We start from the raw sequence: 22,488 nt of genomic DNA on the forward strand, positions 1-22,488 counted from the left end.
AATGTGGTTGTAATAGGCACTTTTTCTGGGGGCAGGGATGAAGTCTTTCTTGCTCTGTCTCCAGGCTAGAGCGCAGTGGAGCGATGTTGGCTCACTGAAACCACCACCTTCCAAGTTCAAGCAATTCTCCTGCCTCAGTCTCCCGAGTAGTTGGAGCTACAGGTGTGCACCACCATGCCCAGCTAATTTTTGTATTTTTAATAGAGACAGGGTTTCACTATGTTGGTCAGGATGGTCTCAATCTCTGTGATCTGCCCACCTCAGCCTCCCAAAATGCTGGGATTACAGACGTGAGCCACTGCACCCAGCCAGTAGGCACTTTTATATACTGCGGGTAGAGTTTAAATGGATGTAAACTTTCTAGAAGAGAATAAGGTAGTATGTATTAAAGGCTTTATGATATAAAAACTCTGACTCAGAAATTCTACTTTAAGAATTAATCCAGAGAAAATAAATCAGAATTTTGTGTCAATATGTCTGTGATGGGGATGTTTGTTGTAGTGTTATTTATGCCATAAGGTTAAAGATGGCTTTGCCTAAACCAGTGACGAATATGACTAAATCAACCCAAGATTTTAAAAAACCTAACTTTAATACTAAAGATGCAGTTAATTTTTTTTGTTTTTTGGAGACTGGGTCTCATTCCATCACCCAGATTGGAGTGCAGTGGTGAAATCACAGCTCACTGCAGCCCCGAACTTCTGGGCTCAAGACATCCACCTACCTCATCCTTCTGAGTAGCTAGGACTATAGGCATGTGCCAGAGCGTGTGCTTTTTAATTTTTTTTTTTTTTTTTTTTTGAGACGGAGTTTTGCTCTTGTTACCCAGGCTGGAGTGCAATGGCACGATCTTGGCTCATCGCAACCTCCGCCTCCTGGGTTCAGGCAATTCTCCTGCCTCAGCCTCCTGAGTAGCTGGGATTACAGGCATGCGCCACCATGCCCAGCTAATTTTTTTTTGTATTTTTAGTAGAGACAGGGTTTCACCATGTTGACCAGGATGGTCTCGATCTCTCGACCTCGTGATCCACCCGCCTCGGCCTCCCAAAGTGCTGGGATTATAGGCTTGAGCCACCGCGCCCGGCCCTAAATTTTTAAAAATTTAAAAATTTTAAATTTTTTTTGTGGGATCTTGCTATGTTGTCCAGGCTGGTGTTGAGTTCCTGGCCTTAAGAGATTCTTCTACCTTAGCCTTCACGGCACTGGCATTACAGGCAAGATGCAGTCAATTTGAGGAAATTGGAAAGGCCTCCCAAGAGAAGTTACTTTGATCATCAGAGTCTTGAAGGATGGAAACCTCTTTGCCAAGGGGTGGAGGTGGAAATAGGGGAAGAACATTCTGCAAAAATAAGTGGCCAGTACCAAGGCAAGAAATGTCAGGAGAACCTGGTCAGATCAGGGAGTGACAGTGATTTTGGGTGATGGCATATAGGGAACACAAAGAGGAGCAGAGCCAGGTTGGAGCCCTCTCTGCTCGGAGCCCGTCCCATGATGTCATGGTTCAATTATTGCTTGGAGGCTTTTCAGGATTTCATTACGAAGTTCAAATTACTTGGGGGTTATTTCAACTTGAGTATTTAATTCCATCAGAATATTTATTTCTTGTTTTCAAATTTTAATTTAGCTTACTCTTCCAAAGAATGTTCCAAGTAAGCAAGATTTCACTGAGCAGCCTTTCATTGCTACATTGCATGTTTTAACAAGTTGCTTGCTTAAGATCCTTTCCTTATGCAGCTGTCATTGTCAGTGTACAATTACATGGCTGCTCCATTCTCTTTGGAACCCTGTCTCCCTTGGTTGTCCCTCTGGTTTGGCTGATGACTTCAAATACTTTGCTTTGCAAACTATTTGAAGAAGCCAAAAGTGGGCTATCCTAGGCTTGGAGTCACACTGGCCTGGGTCGGAATTCTAACTCTGTAATTTGTAAGTGTGTGATCCTGGCCAAATTACTTAGCCTCGTTCAGCCTCTGTTTCCTCATCTGTGAAATGGAGTTGATGTGTGAGGACTACGTGGATAATGTCTATAAAGTGGTATTCAGAGCTTATAGTATGTGCTAAATAAATGTTAGCTGTTGTTGTAATTACTATTTTATGGGTAACTGGATTCCTTCTGCCTTCTCTTATTAATCCCTAAGGGATTATTTATGTTATAGGTCTAATGAACTATTTATCATTCTAGAACTTCTTTTGTGTTTCCTACCTCAGTGGCATGTTGCTGAGAGGAAGCTGAGAATTCACTGTCTAGGCTGACTCTTGATCCCAGGCTTCAGTGAGCAAAGTATAGGAGGCCTCAGGTCTCCTTGTAAGCTAGCCAGTTTATACAGAGTCTGTAGAATGAGCCCTTTTAGATCCACAGAGTGTGGGTTTGAATGACACCTGACATTAGGTTATCTCTCTGTGGAATCCCAACATTCCTGCAGTCTGGTTCATCCCACCCTTGAACAAATCACCAAGAAGCAGGCATTCTAGAGAGTCAGGGAGAGAAACTCATGGATTCAGCCAGGCGACCTTCAGAGATGAAACCCCCAAGCACTTGGAAAGTGATAGACCAATTATTGGTGATGAAATCCCAGGAGACCTTTCTTTTCAGAAGTGTTCCTTCTCTGATTCTCATGATGTCATCTGTAACTGTCAATAATCACTCTTATCACAACATCCTGTCAAGTCACTTGTCTGCCTCTCCCACTAGACTCTGAATTCCTTGAGAACCACACAGTCTTTAGGAGGGAGTATGGTATTTTGGAATTGAGTTTTCTACATAGCTCTAGGACTTGTGGCCTGGGTCAAGTTATTTGTTTCCTCATCTGTAAAATGAAGATACTGATTTATAGACTTATTATAGGGATCGGATACAAGTTATGAAAAGTGACTGGCATATAATAGTTGGTTAATAAATGGTAACTGGTGACTCTGAGAACAGCCATGATAACAGCGATGATCATGTCAGAGTGTATAATGCTGGAGTAGCATTGTGCCTGATGTGTCCATCAGCACGTGTTGCATGGATAGATGGTTAAATAGATGAATGGTCAAATAAATTCATGTTTAAATAGATGAGTAAATGGACCAGGTGTGGTGGTTCATGCCTGTAATCCCAGCACTTTGGGAGGCCAAGGCAGACAGATCATTTGAGGTTAGGAGTTCAAGACCAGCCTGACCAACATGGCAAAACCCCATCTCTACCAAAATACAAAAAATTTAGCCGGGCATGGTGGTGCATGCCTGTAGTTCTAGCTACTTGGAAGGCTGAGACAGGAGAATCTCTTGAACCTGGCAGGTGGAGATTGTAGTGAGCAGAGATTGTGCCACTGTATTCCAGCCTGAGTGACAGAGTGAGACCCTGTTTCCAAAATAAATAGATAGACCGACAGACAGATGGATAGACAGATGGTAAACAGTTCCAACAGGTTGACTTTAACCCTCATCCTTTTTAGCCTCAACCACATTTTTTTTTTTTTTTTTTTTGAGACAGAGTTTCACTCTTGTTACCCAGGCTGGACTGCAATGGCGCGATCTTGGCTCACCGCAACCTCCGCCTCCTGGGTTCATGCAATTCTCCTGCCTCAGCTTCCTGAGTAGCTGGGATCGCAGGCACATGCCACCATGCCCAGCTAATTTTTTGTATTTTTAGTAGAGATGGGGTTTCACCATGTTGACCAGGATGGTCTCGATCTCTTGACCTCATGATCCACCCGCCTCGGCCTCCCAAAGTGGCCTCAACCACATTTGATGCCATCAAACACACACTTGCCTCCTCTCTCATCTTTTAGGAAGAATCAGAAGTTTGCTGATTCTCCTGCCTGGTTGACTGTTCTTTCTCTCTTCTTTCTTGGCCTTTTTTCCTTTCTCCTATTCCCTAGATGTTAACCATTCTCCGGAGCATATTCTTGAACATTGCTTTTACCGCTTTCACCCTCAAGGATTTCATTCTTTATTAAGGCTTCCATGATCACCGTTACGTAGATAAAGTCAAGATGTCTTATATAGACTCTTCTGCATTCTGGGCTCATATTTCTTAAAACTTACTTGTCAAAAGAATGCCCTGTTGACTCTTTGAAATCGAACTTACCATCTTCTGCCTGAAGCCGGCTCCTTCCCTGGCATTGGTATGCACATTCATGGTGTGGCAGCTTTTCCAGGCTCCCAGAGGCTTGACATGCTGGAGTCATTTCTGACTCCTTCCACCCATGTTCCAGTCAGTTGCAATCATGTGATTCTGTCTCCATATGCTCTTGCATCTGTTTCCAACTTCTTTTCTCCCGCCAAGCACTATTCTGATTCAGGTCCTCTCTATGATCTTAAACCAGTTCTCTAAAGTAGAACACTTAACACTGAGTGGTGTAAGAAATATTAGCATTTCCATACATATGTGAATTTTAATTTCAATCTTTGAAATGTTTTGTTTTAGATCTGTTTTATAAATAATTTATGACAGTCATCTATATATATATGATACAATAGAATAACATTTTTATTACCAGAATAATAATATATACCAAGAAACCCTCAATAGCTTCTGTGTGAGGCTATTCTTGCATTGCTATGAAGAAATACTCGAGACTGGGTAATTTATAAAGAAAAGAGTTTTAAGTGGCTCACGGTTCTGTAGACTGTCCAGGAAGCATGGCGCTAGCATCTGCTCAGCTTCTGGGAGGCCTCATCAAGCTTTTTCTCATGGTGAAAGGAGAAGTCGGCATGGGCACTGCACATAGTGAAAGCAGGAGCGAATCTCCCCAGTACTCACTCTTGCAAGAACAGCGCCAAGCCATGAGGGATCTACCACCAGGACCTAGGCACCTCCCACCAGGACCCACCTCCAATATTGGGGATTACATTTCAATGTGAGATTGGGTCAGGGACACATATCCAAACTATATCAGCTTCCAACTGCCTATCATGTTGAAAACAAACTCACCTGCCTGTCATTCAAGACATATATAGTTCCTCCTTTCTAGGCTGGCACACATGCTGCAGGCTCTAGCCAAATTGAACAACTTACTGGATGCTTTTAAGCTCTCACTTCCTCACCTTTATGACTTTGTTTGTATTGTTCTCTTCTCTTACTCTCCATCTTCTGTAAGTAGTGTGTGTAGTGGTTAAGAGCAAGGCGAATATATATATATACACACACACATATATATACACACATGTACATATATACATATATACACACGTATATATACACATATATATACACACATATCTACATATACACATATACTTATATGTGTGTGTGTATATGTGTGCGTGTGTATATATATATATGTATATATATTCCCAGGCTTTCCTAGGCTCCCAGAGGCTTGACATACCGAAGTCATTTCCGGTATTTCATTTCTGGATATATATATCCATTTCAATCTCAGCCATTAAAATGTTCTATTTTATATAAGTTCAAATCTTGGCTCTGACACTTTTTAGTTGTTTTATTTGTGCAAGTCACTGACACTTCTGAACCTCAACTTCCTCATCTGGAAAATAGGGATAACAGCAGTCAGCTCACGGTTTTGTTGTGAGGATTTATTGAATAACACATGTGTTGAGCTTAGCACCATGCCTGGCATATTCATAATACCTGTTCTAAAAGCGAGAGCTGCTGCTACTGCTTCTGTTACTCCTTTCCAGTATTTTTAGTTCAATTCTCCCAAATGTGAGTTTGTGCAGGAAAGTAAAGGTTGTTGTAACATAAAAATGTTAACAAATGAGCTTGGCGTTTATGTGACTATTCCTTACTCAGACCTTCCTCCCAGCATCATATGACTCACTCCTGCCCATCCTGACATCATTGGTCTCTCTGTTTCAGTAGAATTGTTTAATAATATTAATACCCAATAGTATAATGCAAATACAATGCAAGGCAACTGTAAAATAAAACTAAACTTTGCAAAAGATATTAGATACCATGAAGTCAAGGCAACTTATGACATTAGAAAAATGCTGGAGTCATGTACAAAGGCAGTGATCTAAATTAGGATCTTGTGGAAAGAGAAAATTGAACAAATATAAGTATAGGCACTTCAAAAAAGAATGTTTTAAATATCAAAGGATTAAGAGGGAATTTGGGAGAAATTAATGAAGCTTTTAAATATTACTGCTAACAGAAATATTTAAAAAATACTTGGTCAGAGTATTTAAATAAAATACAAAAAACATTAACCGTAAAAGAAATATGTATACATCTTGCTACATTAAAATTAAGAATGTCTGCTCCTGAAGAGAAGTCATAAAGGAAAGCAGAAACTTTATATGTCTTTTTATATCCAGAATATATAAATAATTACAAATCAGTAAAAAAAAATACTGTATGTGAACAGGCATTTCTCAGAAGAGGAAACACAAATGAATAAACCTGGGGAGAAAAACCCTCAACCTTATGTTATAAGCAGGGAAATAGAACTGAATAACACTGAGATGCCATTTTACTGTTTCTAGAAGGACAAAAGTGAATTATGTCTGAATTAGTTATCTATTGCTCCATTACAAATGACCACAATTTCACAGCTTAAAACAACATGTTATCTTGTAATTTCAGTGGATTGGGAGTCTGGGTATGACTTACCTGGATCCTTTGCTTAGGAATGCCTGACAATACTCAGCAATGGCAAGTATGCAAATCAATGGGCATTTTTATAAAGCACTTTGGAAAATAATTTTCTATTACCTTATGAAGTCGAATGTTCATATACCTTTAAGATATAGCACTTCCACTCATAGGTTCATATCCTAGAAAGACTTGGACTTGTGAACTTGGGAACATGAACAAGAATGTTCGTAAAAACAAAACCCTGGAAACAACCCAAATACCCACTGACAGGTGAATGCAGAGATTGTGAAATTCTTACCCAGTGGAATATCAAATCAACTACATGAACAGAAACACACAATAACAATAAGATTTACAGTTCAAGAAATCTTAGAACCATAATATTGAGGAAACAAGGAGGCCAAAGAAAACTAGATACACTCAGATATATTCTTATAAAACTCAAAACAATGCAAAACTAAATAACAGATATGTGCTAAAACTATATGGGGGCCGGGCGCGGTGGCTCAAGCCTGTAATCCCAGCACTTTGGGAGGCCGAGGCGGGTGGATCACGAGGTCGAGAGATCGAGACCATCCTGGTCAACATGGTGAAACCCCGTCTCTACTAAAAATACAAAAAATTAGCTGGGCATGGTGGCGCGTGCCTGTCATCCCAGCTACTCAGGAGGCTGAGGCAGGAGAATTGCCTGAACCCAGGAGGCGGAGGTTGCGGTGAGCCGAGATCGAGCCATTGCACTCCAGCCTGGGTAACAAGAGCGAAACTCCGTCTCAAAAAAAAAAAAAAAAAAAAAAAAAAAAACTATATGGAAAAATCAAGGCAATTATAATAATGGGTTTCAGAATGGTGCTTACCTTGGATGATGGTTGTAAGCACAAGGATGGGTGGGGAAGGGGGTACACAGTAGCTTCCTAGTAATGAGAATGTTCTATTTCATAAGTTGGGTGAAGGCTTTACCCTGAGCATTTATTTTATTATTATGTGCTTTATAGATATATATGCTAGATATATTCTTTTGTATGACTGTTACATAATAAAAATATAAGAAAATGTGCTTTATAGCTATTGTGCTTTATAGCTGTATATGCTATGTATATTCTTTTGTACGATTGTTACATAATAAAAATTTAAGAAAATGTGCACTGTAGTAGTCAGATATACGAAATCAAATTATACTATACTGTAATGTTATCAGTTGTGTCAAAAAACCCCCGTTATTTTAATTGGGGTTTATTGGTTGTTTGTTCTAATAAGCAGCACATTATTATAATTAAAATGTAAGTTTTGTTAATAATAAGACAAAAACTTCTTACGAGTATTTGGTTTTCCAAGGGAAAAAACCTCATTGAAACTTTTATTATTTTGAAAGTTGGACACCATTTTATTTCATTTCATTTTGGGAGGCTGAGGTAGGAGGATTGCTTGAGCCCGGGAGGTAAGGGCTGCAATGAGTTGTGATTGTGCCACTGTACTCCGGTCTGTCATCCGCTTAACAGATGTACATCAATAACTATCCAGTTCTCCCAAATTTCTCCGTAGTGTTCAGATAAATTTTAAAAATTTAATAATCATAGAGACAATGGATACCATTTTAAAATGGATTAACTTCAAGTGGCTTTATCTATTAAATTTGTTTTTTGATAGTGAAGACCTTTTCAGATCCACAAATACAAGTATTACTACTACTACTTCTCTCACCGAGATGCATCTGAACTATTTCCCTGTTTGTGGCCCACCAAACTGATATCATCTCTGCTTTTGAACTTACCTACACACTGCATAGTACTCCTAGCACCTTGTTGGGAACCTGGTATGACTCTGTTTTGTTTTATAATGACTTAAGTTATTTGTTTTTCTGTAAAACTCTAGACCTTACTGATTTTTTTTTTTTTTGGGGGGTGGGTGGCCAGGGCGGAGCGAGGGAGGACCGAGTCTTACTCTCTCACCCAGGCTGGAGTACAGTAGAGTGATCTTGGCTTGCTGCAAGCTCCACCTCCTGGGTTCAAGTGATTCTCCTGCCTTAGCCTCCTGAGTAGCTGGGATTACAGGCATCTACCACCATGCCCTGCTAATTTTTGTACTTTCCATAGAGATGAGATTTCGCCATGTTGGCCAGGCTGGTCTCAAACACCTGATCTCAAGTGATCTGCCTGCCTTGGCCTCCCAAAGTGTGCGTGAGCCACTGCACCTGGCTGACCTTACTGATCTTCGAACCTAGAACAGTCATGCACACAGAGTTGTTACTAAATAAATACTTAGTTGACTTGAATTTTTCTGTACCTGTTTTATTACTGGCTTTAAGAAAAGTCAACATTATCATGATTTAATATGTGCAAATTCTTCACATGCATTAAATTGCTAGGTAAGGTGCAAAGTAGCCTTGGTAACGATGTTCAAGCTAGTCTGGAGAATTACATACTTTGTACCAGATTTTACATACGTATATTTGCATTTTGGAAATAAAATCCATTGCAAAAAGATCTCTCAAGAAAGTTTGTGTTGCTTACATCAGAAAGCACCAGAAGCATTTTTCCTATTGTTACAAAAATGGTGAAGGTTAGCACATGCAAATTTCTCATATGCCTCATAAAACACTTACTCATCTACATCCAAAGCCAAGAGCCACTGTGTAACTAACTGGTTCCCTGCTCATAAGGAACTCGGCTGTGTGATTCTGTTTCATCACCAAATTCCAGCATTTGCTATCTTCTCCAGGGGGCTTTACCACTTCATGACATCATAAACAAGATGGGCCCAGAGTTCAGTTTAGCTGACATCTTCGTTATAAAGCCAATAAACAAGAAAGCCCCGAGGTACTAGGCATTATTTTTTTCCTTTTCTAAAGCTAGATAGAAATGTAATATGTTTACAGAGTTTCTAATTTATTTTCCTACTAATGAAAACAGGCATTTCCAGATAAATTAGGCAGTGTTCTGGAGTTGCTTTTATATACAGAGGGAAGCAATTTTGCTTAGAATTTTAAATGTGGCTTTTGTCTTTTGTTAAGAATTATGGATGGTAGTGGGGGGGATAGAAAAAGGACTGAAACCAAACAAAGAGGCAAAAATATATTGATTGCATTTTTCTTCAATTCTGGATAAGAGTTATGTGTGCAATTAGGATTTCTGTGTTTAAGGAGGCTGTTTAAAAAGTCAACACATTATTTAGTTGAGGAATGTAGTTTGTTATGCTTACATTTGTATATTTATGTGTATCAGTAAGTACATGCACATACAAGTAGTCTTTTCAGAGCCAATTAATTGGAATGTATTTGCAAGTCTTACGAATTAAAAGAATGACTTGAACTATCAGAAGACCTCTACAAACATTTCACCAAGAGATCAAGGCAAGGTTGTACCTCAAGTGATTTTCTGAGTTATATACAATATACACAATAAAAAAATATAGCTCAAAGTGATGGAACTCATAGCACCAGCTCAGTAAATTGAATTATGTAAGCTCTGCTAACTGGAAGATGTTACTGAATGGTTTAATTCAAGTAAAAGTTCTCAACACAAATCTATCTGCACCTGTATTGATGTATATATGTAAAGTACCATGGGTATAGTTTGCTGACCATATAATTGCAATCAACAAAATTATTGAGCTTCCTCAATAGGATGAGGAGAACACAACAGTGGATGCAAGTTACAGGGTGGGGGCAGAGAGAGAAAGAGATCCACCATGGTTTTGGCCTTAAAGGCTCATAATTCAGTTGGAGAGAAAGAATTGATTTATAAAAGATAAAATACTATTGGTGGTAACATGATAATATCTGTTGACATTTTGAAAAAGAAATTTTCTGTATATTCTGTGAAGTAGCTTCTCTCAGAAGTAGTGGTTATTGAATTTAAAAAAAAAATCAACGTTATCTTGAACCCACTGGGTAAGGCTGGAGTGAAGGCAAGATGGTATCTCTTTCCTTGGAGTTCCTGGCACTCAAGCATCTGAGTGGGTAGCTTTTGCCCTGGTAGGTGTAGATAAGTGTGCGTCTTTGGTCTGGAGGAAAGCTGCCTGTTTCACTTGAGTCAGCTTGTTCACAGAGTGAGGCGATTATTCCCAACTCTCACCCAAGCAAATTGATGACTCCAGGGTGAGCAGAATCAATGCACTGGCATTTGCCAAACACAGATTCAGATGAAAATGGAATAAATTAGTTCCTTTCAGTCAGTTACTGCTTCGAGTAGATGAGCTGAGAAGAAGGGGAGCTGAGGTGCACATTGAATGTGAACTACCTTCTGTTTTCAGCTGAAGCTATAAACAGACAGTGTTCATAAAACTGTAGCTCGGTGGGGAAAGGAGTCCTGTGAACAACTCAGTTGCTCCCTCTGAATTGTACCTGGAATAGCATCGACTTTTATTTGCATAGGCTGTTCAGAATATTTCTGAGGTTTCCATTGTGAGGTTACAGACTGCCACCATGTAATAACAGCATTATTGGAAGCTAATACTGTAATTAATTTCTTACCACTATACTCAGCTGATATTGACAATGAGATGTGCTGTTACCCAGCATAACTTGGCAGATTCTTTGTAGCAAAAGAATCCTTATTCACGTCTGATGGCCTGTCCAATGGAGAGAATAGGATATCTAGGAAGAGAATATCATTTCAAGGATGGACATAGTATATGGTTAGTGCTCTCAAGACATGCTCAGCCAAAGAGAAAGCTAGTCTTTTGGTATTAGTAGTTGAACTTTATTCCAGTATAGCTGTTCCTAAAATAAATAGTAAGGCATGCTACAAATTAATATTGCTGTACAGCATGAGCAAACTCTGACTAAAACAAATGCCAATCTGAAGATGCAATCTTTTGTTGCTGGGGAACTAATACACTCTTTATGATTTCCTTATGATGTTTCATTGACATATGGTGCTTCTAACCAAGTGACAAATTAATTGACTAGATTTAAAGAGAAATGGATGTGGCTTAATGAAGAAGGACAGGATATGTATTATAAGGCAGCTGGTTCTGCCACTGCTGGCTTATGGAGACAATATACATTGGACAGCTAATGAGTCTCTGTTGCATAAGATAGATTCTCTTTATAATAGAATTGCATGCTTTGTCTCTAAATGGGGTTATTATACACACCATTGCACAATGTTTGAAGAGCTTGGTTGGCCCTCGTAGAGGGTTACGAGAAAAATAAATTGGAAGACAATCGTACTTAAGACCTTCAATCCATCAAACATTTCATATTTATCTAAATTACTAGCACGTTCTCTCAAAATAGGAATTTGTATGATACACAAGGCTAGAATGCTAATGCTGACCAGACTTTGCTTTATCAGACAGGTTTTCCACTGTAAGCACTGACCAAAATTCATGCACAGTGAAGCTGTGCAGTATTCATTCCAACCGCTGCCCACCTTCCCTTTGTCTCTGCTCTGCATGTGTTCCACTATCTTAGTCCCTGAAGTTTGATTCGGTATTTCTTCTACCCACCAGGAACACACAGGCCTCACTTGCCCTGGGTTATTTAATTCTAAGAACTTTTTGACTTTGACTACCCAGACAGTTTTAGTGGTAATTCAGTTTCTTCACTTTTCTCCATACCTGTGGGCTCTCACTGTTCAGTTGCTCAGCTATTCTTTAGAATAAATCCATTTCAATTAAGGTTACAGCCTAGAAAGAAATACTGGGCTCGATATGGTGGCTCATGGCTGTCATCACAGCACTTTGGGAGGCTGAGGCTGGTGGATGAAATGAGCCCAGGAGTTGGAGGCAAGCCTGGGAAACATAGTGAGACCCTGCCTCTACAAAAGGTACAAAAATTAGCCAAGCATGGTGGTGCATGCCTGTAGTCCCAACTGCTAGGGAGGCTAAGGTGAGAAGATTGCTTGAGTGCAGGGAGGTCGAGGTTGAGTCCAGGCTGCAGTGAGCCATGATTGCACCACTGTACTCCAGCCTGGGTGACAGAGTGAGACCCTGTCTCAAAAAAAAAAAAGAAAAAAATTACTGGAAGTGATGAAGAAGACAGGATAAATGGTAATATCATTCACTCTGTGTCAGAAGACTGTGCTTTCTAATAGAGGACACGGCAGGGCTTACTCAGATGGTGTAGATGGGGAGATGCGGGAGGTGAGTCATGCTCTTACCATCATTACTTTAACGTGGCTTTGAACCTGATTCCACCTTTTGGCTTGATTCTTCTGTCCATGATATCATATAGTTGGACTTTTGTAGCTCAATTTGGTCCAAATATTTTCAGGGTGATACCATGTCTTTGAGCCCCAGGGGAAGTTTTGCACAGGAAAGATGATTCTTGGGGTATATTATCACTAGGTTTTTGACTTGCCAATGGACTTTGGAGGCACCATTAATTCCTGCTGATGTCGAGATTCTCACCTATGTGGTGAGGTGACCGTATTTTGCTTCTTCCAAACTTTCTTCTCTGTATCTCTCTCCTCCCAACCTACCAAGAGTAATCGAAGAGAATTACACCTGTGAAACATTTCAAGATGCTTGGAGTAAGATGGTCTTTTGAGTTTAAGACATTATTATATCCCAAGCCAGGTTGCTTTCTCTCTGTCATTGTGAGCTTCTTTCCTTTGCAAGTCTGTCTCTACTCTGGTATAGAGAAAGGTGAACTGAAAAAATGGGCAAAACTGTTTCATGGGCTTCTTCACGTATTTATTACCCTCTCCAAATTGAATCTTGAAGCCTCGTCAGAAGTGTTATTTTCCCAACAGAGCAGGTGTTAAGTGTCTATAGAAAATAAACTCACCTCCTGATATCTTTCTCATTGCTTGCTACATCCATTTACTGTGAAGATTACATTGTAAGGTGTGACAGGAGGTGTTGTGCAGCAAGGGAAAATCATCACTTTGTAATTCGATTTGTTCGAGTTCTTTTCTTTCGCACGGGTTTTGGATTTCCTTGTCATTTCTGCAATTATTTCTAAAATGGTGAGTACTGTTTTCATATGTGTTTTTCCCAAAGCTTATTCCATCCAGCTAATTTTTAAGTTGCATATACTCTTCTGTAAGTAAAGCTATGTTTTTGTAATGAAACAAATTTGGCCAGGGAAAAGGAGAAACCAAAACAAATGGTAACAATGACTAGTTAATGATTTTTCTTTCACCCTTTTTTTAAAAAAAATGACTTCTATATTCTCTGCTAAAAACAGATTTGATAACAATGCTAAGAATACTTAGCTATAGGTAAAAATTAATATCCATTTGACTGAGATTTATTTAATGAGAGGGCTTGTCCTTAACATAATTATCTTAAGGAAATAAATGCATACAGAGACTGAGTAGACACACTAGTCTTTATCAGTGTTTATTCAAATTATTGCAGTTTAGTGATACGGAAATCTAGAATTGAGATGCTTGAGAAATAAATCTTTGCTTGTATGTAATTTATTTAGTTCAAGGATCTGAAAACACTTTGCAAGCAATTAAACTCTAGGATTCAAACTGGGATTTCACATTGTTTATTGTTAAAATAAAGTTACAGAATTATCATTTGCTTAGGGTTTCTAGAAAACTCTTTCTTTTAGTTCTACAGATATGTATACCCGAGTTTCCCTGAATATTTACCTATTCCCTCAAACTATTTACAGATTTCTTTTCTTCCCATGCCATCATATTTCTTTCTTCTTTTTTCTTTTTAGATGGGGTCTAGAGTGCAGGGGTGCATAGCTGATTGCTCCCTCAAACTCAAATGGTTTTCTCACCTCAGCCTCCCAACTAGCTGGGACTACAGGCATGCACCACCATGCCCGGCTAATTTTTGTATTATTTTTTAATAGAGCCAGAGTCTCACTATGTTGCCCAGGTTGGTTTTGAACTCCTGGCCTCAAGCAACCCTCCTGCCTCAGCTTCCCAAAGTGCTGGGATCACAGGCATGAGCCACTGCACTCGGCTATAATATTTCTTGAAAAACTCTCTTTTTGACTTCCTTCCTCCAACCAGAGTCAGCAACTTGCCCTTGTCCCCCAGTCTTGTGATCTTATGTTCAGGTAGAGAGCAACTTTCTCTTACTCATTGTCTTATTACTTGTATCCAAATGTTGGGCACATCCCTGGCCCTTCGTAAGGATTGTTTCAATGCATGACAGAATGAATCTGTAAGAGAATGTGATCACTGTAGAGCTGTGAAGCAGCTTGAGCTGCTCCCAAATTGTGCTGGCTATACAGTGAAAGGCATTTTCCTTGTTTTAATGGAGATTTTTATCTCTACTCCTGGTTCTGCTCTCTATCAGGAAAAGGAGAAACTCTACGTGGAACTAAAGCACGTCTTGGCCCGCCAGCCTGGACCTGAGGCTGCGGAACAGCTGAAGCTCTACCGACGCACGCTGCATGACAAGAAAAAGCAGCTGAAAGTAAGTGGTAGCCACTGTCCCTTTCTGGTCCCAGGGCAGTCACACTCTGGGGAGCACACCTGGAGAAGTCCACTGCCTCCATACAATGAGCAAGTCTCTCAAGTGCCACAATCCTCCCAGGTCTGCTTTCTTAGAGCTCTAGTCTAAGACGAGCCAGCAGACCTCAGAGCTACCCCTCTTTTCTTGGTCTATTAGACAGCACCATTATCCATTTCCAGAAAGAGGCAGGTGAGCAAGAGAGGAAAAGATGTTGGCAATGAAATGGAAATGTGGCGGACAGGGTTTGTACGGCTGATCTCAAGATGATTTATTAGAGTACTTGAAGGGCAGGGAGGAGCAAAGGAAATATTTTAACACCATTGGCCAACTGAAGCAGACCGCTGTGCCACAGTGGGTCCCTGCCAGTCCATCCCATCTGAAATAAACATACACAGAAGTTCAGCCACTGCCCAGCCCTGAGGGCCTTGCTTCCTGACCAGCTGTCAAATATGTAACTATGAAAGGGAAATAAAATCAGGTAAGATTTTCTGATAGCATGATACCCTTCTAAGTCACATAAGAACCTCAGTTGCAGAGATTTGGAGTGTTTTACTTTTATATGTGCCTTTTAAAAGTTTTCTCAAAACCTGTACATGTTCACACTATATTTTGAGCTTTACCTCCTAAGCGAGTACTTAGATATTCTTGGCATGTCGGGGAAGTTTTATACACACAGCCACAGGATGAAGCATGTGCCAGTTGAATTCTGGTACTTCCTACCCAATGAGGGTAATAATCGTTGACTTTCTGTCTGGGGTAAAATATATGCCACCCTACTAATATAGCACTAACCCCTTCAAAAATAGAACATTGTAAAACTGCATCTTTTTATTTTAAAAGGGCAGATGAAACAAGTCTCATTAGAGCATTAACTTTCAATTTGTCACTGTGAATGTTCATTTCACATGAGTATCCTGACATAATTTGAGTTTTGCATAAGGCATAATATTTTGATTGTTTCTTTAACCAATTGAATATTTTAAACAAAGCAAATTATTTTCTTGTTTTCTCAGAGGTAGATATAGATTAGAAAAGCACAGATCTGTCTTATTCACACAGAGCTCCAGGTTGCCTTCAAAGGCTCAGAGGGGCCTTTTGTGATTTTAACCCCTTTTCCTCAGGAACTCCAAAATTTTTGCTAGAATGAAATGTGACCCCCTAATGAAGAAGTTTAGAGGTGGGTGGTTCTGAGCATGTCTGCCAGTTTGTCCTTGATGCTTATCTACTCTTTTAGGAAATTCCACATTCATTGTTTAGAAACAGGGTCTTTGTTTCTAAGAATTTAACGATTGAGACAGGTGGGTTTTTTTTTTTTTCCAGCATGAAAATTACATTCTTCAGCTTATGATAGTACAGTCAGAATCATTTTCACAGCAGTGAAGAAGAAAGAGATCAGAATCAGATGAACACTAAGAAGGCTAAGATCTCCCTTTTATGCAAATCTTTAAAATAGTGAGCAAGAGGAAAAATAAATCCAGCCTATTGCATGCCCGTTAGAACAATAGCCTTTCTTTGCTCTTTTCGGTTTGGTGGGCAGCACACCCCAGCTTTGGCATGCGCTGTGTCCTATGCAGATGACTGAGTTCCCACTCTTCTTGTCCAGCTGGAGACCAGCAGCAGCCAGTGAACACAGCAATGGAAGGAAGCAGATAGTCAGGCTTTGAAGAGTCCCAAAGAACACAGTGAAGAGGTGATAGTCAGTCAGCAGCACCACAGCCTTGGAAAACACATAAACTGAATGCTTAGTTAGCAGTGATGGCAGGATGATTTCAGAATAATGTTTTTTCATAATCTTCAGATGAATCACACTCTCTAGTGATGTTTTTCTTGAATACTTTTTCTTTCTTTCTTTCTTTTTTTTAAAGGCTTTCAAAGCAATTTTAGATTGTGTGTCTGGGAGTTTTTCTATCTCTATTCATAATATTCCTTGAAGCACATTAGACCATTCATCTGTGAGCCTGTTCGAATGTTGTCTAATAGTTCTCCTTTTAAGCAGGGGAATAATATTTTATTTAAAGTGGCAACTTGATGATGCATCTTCAGCTGTCAGCCAGGTTTCTACCCGGATGTGGACCCCGAGCTGGTGGTAGCATGCAGATTAATTGTGAAACGTGGCCATTGTTTTGCACCTTGAGCTCCACTGCAGTCAATGGTGGGAGATTAAAAGATTTCTCAGAAAAGGATATTGTATCTTTTGTTAATGCTGCTTTATTTGCCACGTTAGGTTTTGTCTTCAGAACTGAATATGTATGAAGTACAGAGCAAAGAATATAAGCATGAGGTGGAGAAACTTACCATTGAACTCCAGAATTTAAAGAAGAAATACCTCGCTCAGAAACGTAAAGAACAACTTACAATGTAAGAATTAGTCAAATGTCCTAATTTTGTTGTGCCTATTATTTGCACATAAGAAAATATTTGCTGAACAGTCACAGAGTTGCAAGCTTCACTGGGGTCAACTAAGTCACAGGGTAAACAAATGACATTCTAGAAGGTCACTAAGTTTGTATCAGAGCAAGATCAGAATCTCATCTGATATTGAGTCCCCTCCTTGGGATCCTAACAGGGATCCACTAATATCTGCTCATCGGTGGATCTACCATGGAGAAGAGGAAATGTAATACAACTCTTCCCCCCACAATAGTCTGTGGTTTGGAGATAATAATGTCATAACTATGTTTGCAAATGATGTTCAAAATCAGCCCTGTATAGCATATTCACATTTAAAACCCTATGTGCTTTTGCTAAGGGACTGGGGCTTAGTAAAGCTGTTCTTTCTAATGATACCCCTGTACCCCTATACCAGCAGTTCACCTTTGTTTTATTTATTTACTTATTTTAGAATTTTTTTTGTAGTGATTTTTTTTTGTAGTGCTATGTTGCCCAGGTTGGTCTTGAACTCCTGGCTCAAACAGTCCTCCTGCCTCAGCCTCCCAAAGAGTTGAGATTAAAGGGTGAGCCACAATGCCCTGCCTGCCTGGGTTTTTAGATAGTTACTATCTCTGAACCATCTTCTGTATCTAGTGACTGACTTCGGCATCTTCTGCGGAGGGTTGATGTGACCTATTCTTCTAGGAGATGATAATGCAGAAGTGAGGTTAACCTTTTGGGTTTCAGGATGTTCCCATATTGAAAAACAAAAGTTCTCTTCACATTGTTAGTATCATTTGCCTGATCCCAGGGTGAGAATAGGGGCCCAAATGAATCAGGTTTGAAACGAACTAGGTTTGAAACTTGGTTTGGCTGCATGACATTGCCAAAATCATCCAGTTAATTTTGTAGTGACTCACATTATGGGCTGAAAGTCATGCTTGGTATTTATCCACATGGACATTTTAGGGACATGGTGAAATATGGCTTGAGTGCATTTGCCTGTGATTCGTTAGTAGCAAAGTTATATAAAGTAACTGGATGCAAATTCATTTGCCAGCAAAAATCTGCCCTTCTTGTAAATCAGAATACTCCCCCGTTCTACATTTAGGTGCCAGTTCTGTGGTAGAGTAAAATACTGCTATAATTTAGATAAGTCCGTCTTCATGTGTCGGTCTAGCAACTATCTGTCTGATTCAGAATCACTAGTGAGATTTATTAAACACGCAGGTTACCAGGCCATATTTCCAGATATTTGGATTCAGCAGGCTCTGGAAACTTGCAATTTAATAAGCTCCTCGGTGATTTTCATGTGCAGTGAACTACTAATATTAAAAATGTAAATTAAGTGAATGCTGGAGTGGAAACACTGTATTTTTCTTTTAGGATATCAAGGTTGTGCTCATAAAATGTCAACATGGTTAATTTCCACATGAGACAGGTATCTAACTCAGTGGTCTTTACGCTTTTTGATTGTACACCCTTATCAGTAAAACTTTTTGTTTGTTTTGAGACAGTCTTACTGTGTCACCCAGGCTGGAGTGCAGTGGCTCCATCTTGGATCACTCTGCCTCCAGGGTTCAAGCAATTCTCATGTCTCGGCCTCCCAAGTAGCTGGGATCACAAGCATGCACCAACACACCCAGCTAATTTTTTTTTTTTTTTTTTGGTATTTTTAGTAGAGATGGGGTTTTGTCATATTGGCCAGGCTGGTCTTGAACTCCTGGCCTCAAGTGATCTGCCAGCCTTGGCCTCCCAAAATGCTGGGATTACAGGCATGAGTCACCGTGCCCTGCCAGTAAAACATTTTGAACTTGCAGCTTCCCTCATATGTATGCATATATCTTTTAAATAATTTTTATATTATTTAAATTATGCATATCTCTTTTACATAATTTTTTATTTCAGAATAGTTTTAGATTTACCTGCAATGTATTTTAATTTACAAATTATATGCAGATACCACTGTCAGTTTGTAACTCTTAGTAAGGCATACTTTTTAATTTTTAAAAAAGTATTAATAGAATGTCTAATATCTTCTTTCTACCCACAGTGGATCATCTCATTCATTTTCTAAAGTTCATACACTCCATTTGGAGACCAATGGTCTAGTTTACACTGTAACAAACACTGGCATCGCTGTTTATTATCTTTCTAGAGATGATTAATTTTCTTGCCTTGACCCTGGGGTTTGGCCTAGTTTTCTTTGACATGACTGCCTGCCAATCTTGCTCCCTCTCCTGCCCCAAAGTTTGATGGACACAGAGAGCATGAGCTGCCCGGATATTGGTTCAGCCCTTCCTGATGGGCCCATCCACTGTCACTGGGCTGCCCAGCCATGTACCACTTGCGGCCATTTAAAGGTAAACAAATTACAGTGAAATTACTTCCTCAGTTTCACTAGTCACATTTCAAGTGCTTAATAGTCACATGTGGCTAGTGCTTGGGTATAACAGAAAGTTCAACTGGGCAGTCCTAGAAAGTTCTAGAAAGCTCTAGAGTCTTTGCCTTTACCTGTTCTCTTCTTATCCTTACACACTTATTACTAGTAGCCACTCTGACCTAGTTACGGTTCCATTGGTGGTTCCATCTCCTCGGGGATCCGTAAACTGGTAGACAGAGATTAGCTCATGGGAGAATAGCAAAAAAGATGCTGAAGAAAAAAATATGAAGAGGCAAGAACAAAAGTGCTGAGATGGTATAGACTGGAAGGAAGGAGGCTGAGGGAGTCATTATAATAGTCTAGAAATACATTAAAAAGATAATATAAAGGAGACAGTATTCCCATTAGTCAGCTTAGACCAAGCCAGAAGCATTAAGCTTAAGCTTCTTGAGAAAAAGAAAATTCAGGTTATTTAAGGCAAGAAAGGGCGGCGGGGGGCGGGGGGGGGGGGGGGCGGGAGGGGGTGCCGTTTGCCTCTAACGCCAGTCAAGAGCCAGACAAGTCGCCAAAGTACGGGAAAGAATCTGCTTTGCTGGATCCACTCAAGGCTAAAGCTTTTGTCCTATATATGGAGAATGGTTTTTCACAATAATGAAATCAATTCTGCTAAGAGACAGATGGGTTGATTACCAGTCCTCTACAGGTTCTCTCCCAGTAGAATAATTTAGAATAATCTCTGTGGATGTTCTCTCCACATACGCCTTTACAAAATAGCAACTCATATCATTTGGTGCCTTTTTTTTACCTTCTTTTGCTTTTCTTAAACACCCCTCTGATCACACTGTGATCACGACCTGTGCCTGCCCCTGCCCCTGACTACCCTACCCCAAATCCCCAGGCTGATCTATAGACTGCAGTACCAGTCAGATTCTTTTCCAGAAGATAGTTTGTTCCCGTAGGGTAAGTCATTCGTAATTGTCCAATCTAATTGGTTTTAGTCTTAGCAGTTTGCGTAATTTTTATTGTTTAACAGGGATTCCAAAGCTGTTTTCTCTAAGACCCCTAAGTGTATGACAGATAACTTATGTAGCTCTAGGTTACTTCTGTAGGAAGCCTGAATGTGTGTGTGTGTGTGTGTGTGTGTGAGAGAGAGAGAGAGTGTGTGTGTGTGTGTGTGAGAGAGAGAGAGAGAGAGTGTGTGTGTGTGTGTGTGTGTGTGTGTGTGTGTGTGTGTTTTAAGGACATCTATATAAGAAGATACATTGTGGATTTTAGGGCAGAATTCCCTTCATCTGTTGCCAAAAATACTATCTTATTTGCCTTCTCCAGCTTTTCTTGTATCTTAAACTATTTCTGCTAATAATGGTTACTTGTCTAGGGTTACAGGAAAATTTGTGTTTTATAAATATCCAAGTTTGAGGAAGATACCTTGTGTGTAGTAAATATTTATAAGTTTCTACCAGAACTTTAGAATATAAAAGTTGATAAATGATGAATTAGTCATTATAAATGAGCCAAGAAAAAGATTCTTCTGACTGATCTTTGGTGCTAAACAAATGTTTTATATAACAGGAAGATGATTACAAGTCCGAAGTCACCAAATATACAGTGTTTGAGTTATAATGAGGTCTTCTGTTTATATTTAAATAAACATTAGGAGAGCATATTTTGCATTTAAACTGTCTTGCCCTAATTTTATGTTTGATCGGTGAACACCTAATTAGATTTAAACAACTACCTTGTCTAAAACTAGAAGCTGTAATCAAAGTAATTTTCGGTGGCTAACACACCCTAGGATCATCAAGCGTGAAACTTAGACAAAAAGGATGTTAAGGAAGCTAACTTTCACCTCTTCTCTTACAGAAACAAGAACAAAGCACCCATAGAGGACACCCTGTTAATCGCCAAACCAGATGGCCCTGGTTTTACTGGGGGTGGATTTCCTCTCACGTCAACCAAGGTGAAGTTCTAACCTGAAGCTGCTGGCTGGGTCCAGTTGAACAACTCATGAAATCTGCTCTGGGAACATTTTGGGGGAATCTCAAGCTCCTTGGATAATAGAATTGGGTGCTCAGAATCCAGGTTGGAAAGAAGTGCAGAACTGTCATAGTCACTTACATGTAAGAGGGATGGTGTTTTGCCTGGTCCACATTGATATTAACAGATTGTAATTCTCTCCGTTTAGTTAGGCTGGCCCATTGCATGAAGCAGATCTTTTGTTGTTACCCCATTGATTGAAATGTACTAGACCTTAATTTCTCTATCATAGACATTGGTGTACTTGAAGATTTTATATTTAAAAGTATTTTTGAAATGCAATGCATCCCCTCCCACCTTATTAACAAGAATCTATTTTAATTATTGCCCATTAACAAGTCATTGCATGAGATGAGAAAGAAGAACAAACTCTCAAGAATTTAAAAAGTGTTTTGAGAATGATTTCTATGTGGAATTTATTTTCAGGCCTGGAGTAGGAAAATCTGTTCCAAAGAGACACACTAATAAATACTTTATCATAAAAAATAAAAAAGAACCTTTGCAGAGATTTTGATCTTTGCTTTGGTAGTGTGTATAATTAAAGTTTAAAACTACTGTGGGAAATGTTTAACATGAGCATTTGATTCACAGGAACCAAGACCATGAAATGAGAGATTTGGGCTGGTCTTCTATCCTTTCCAGGCCTCTATCCTCCTTCTAGACTTGAGAACACAGTTATTTAGCACAGTCATCTGTTTGGCTCCTAGGATGCCAGCGTTTTGAGCCATTGAGTCCATTGTGATTTTTTTGTTGTTGAAGCCACAATTATTGGGGCATCTGTTTA

The 22,488-nt window shown here is 39.6% G+C and overlaps 1 protein-coding gene across 2 annotated transcripts in view; it reads left to right on the top strand.

Annotated features, from left to right (window-relative positions):
- Positions 1-22,212, top strand: part of CFAP58 (cilia and flagella associated protein 58) — a 114,122-nt gene extending 91,910 nt beyond the window's left edge. Inside the window, exons 16-19 of one of the 2 annotated variants that reach the window (XM_074382852.1) lie at positions 14,756-14,875; positions 17,139-17,272; positions 19,536-19,647; positions 21,531-22,200. In XM_074382852.1, coding sequence (XP_074238953.1) covers positions 14,756-14,875; positions 17,139-17,272; positions 19,536-19,647; positions 21,531-21,644 — 480 coding nt within the window. In that variant the 3' untranslated portion in view covers positions 21,645-22,200. Of the gene's footprint in view, positions 1-14,755; positions 14,876-17,138; positions 17,273-19,535; positions 19,648-21,530 lie in introns of both variants that reach the window. The other variant, XM_003922220.4, reaches the window with a different exon arrangement.
- The last annotated feature ends 276 nt before the right edge of the window (positions 22,213-22,488 follow it).

The sequence above is a fragment of the Saimiri boliviensis genome, chromosome 12 (assembly GCF_048565385.1).
Source record: "Saimiri boliviensis isolate mSaiBol1 chromosome 12, mSaiBol1.pri, whole genome shotgun sequence".
NCBI classification, from domain to species: domain Eukaryota; kingdom Metazoa; phylum Chordata; class Mammalia; order Primates; family Cebidae; genus Saimiri; species Saimiri boliviensis.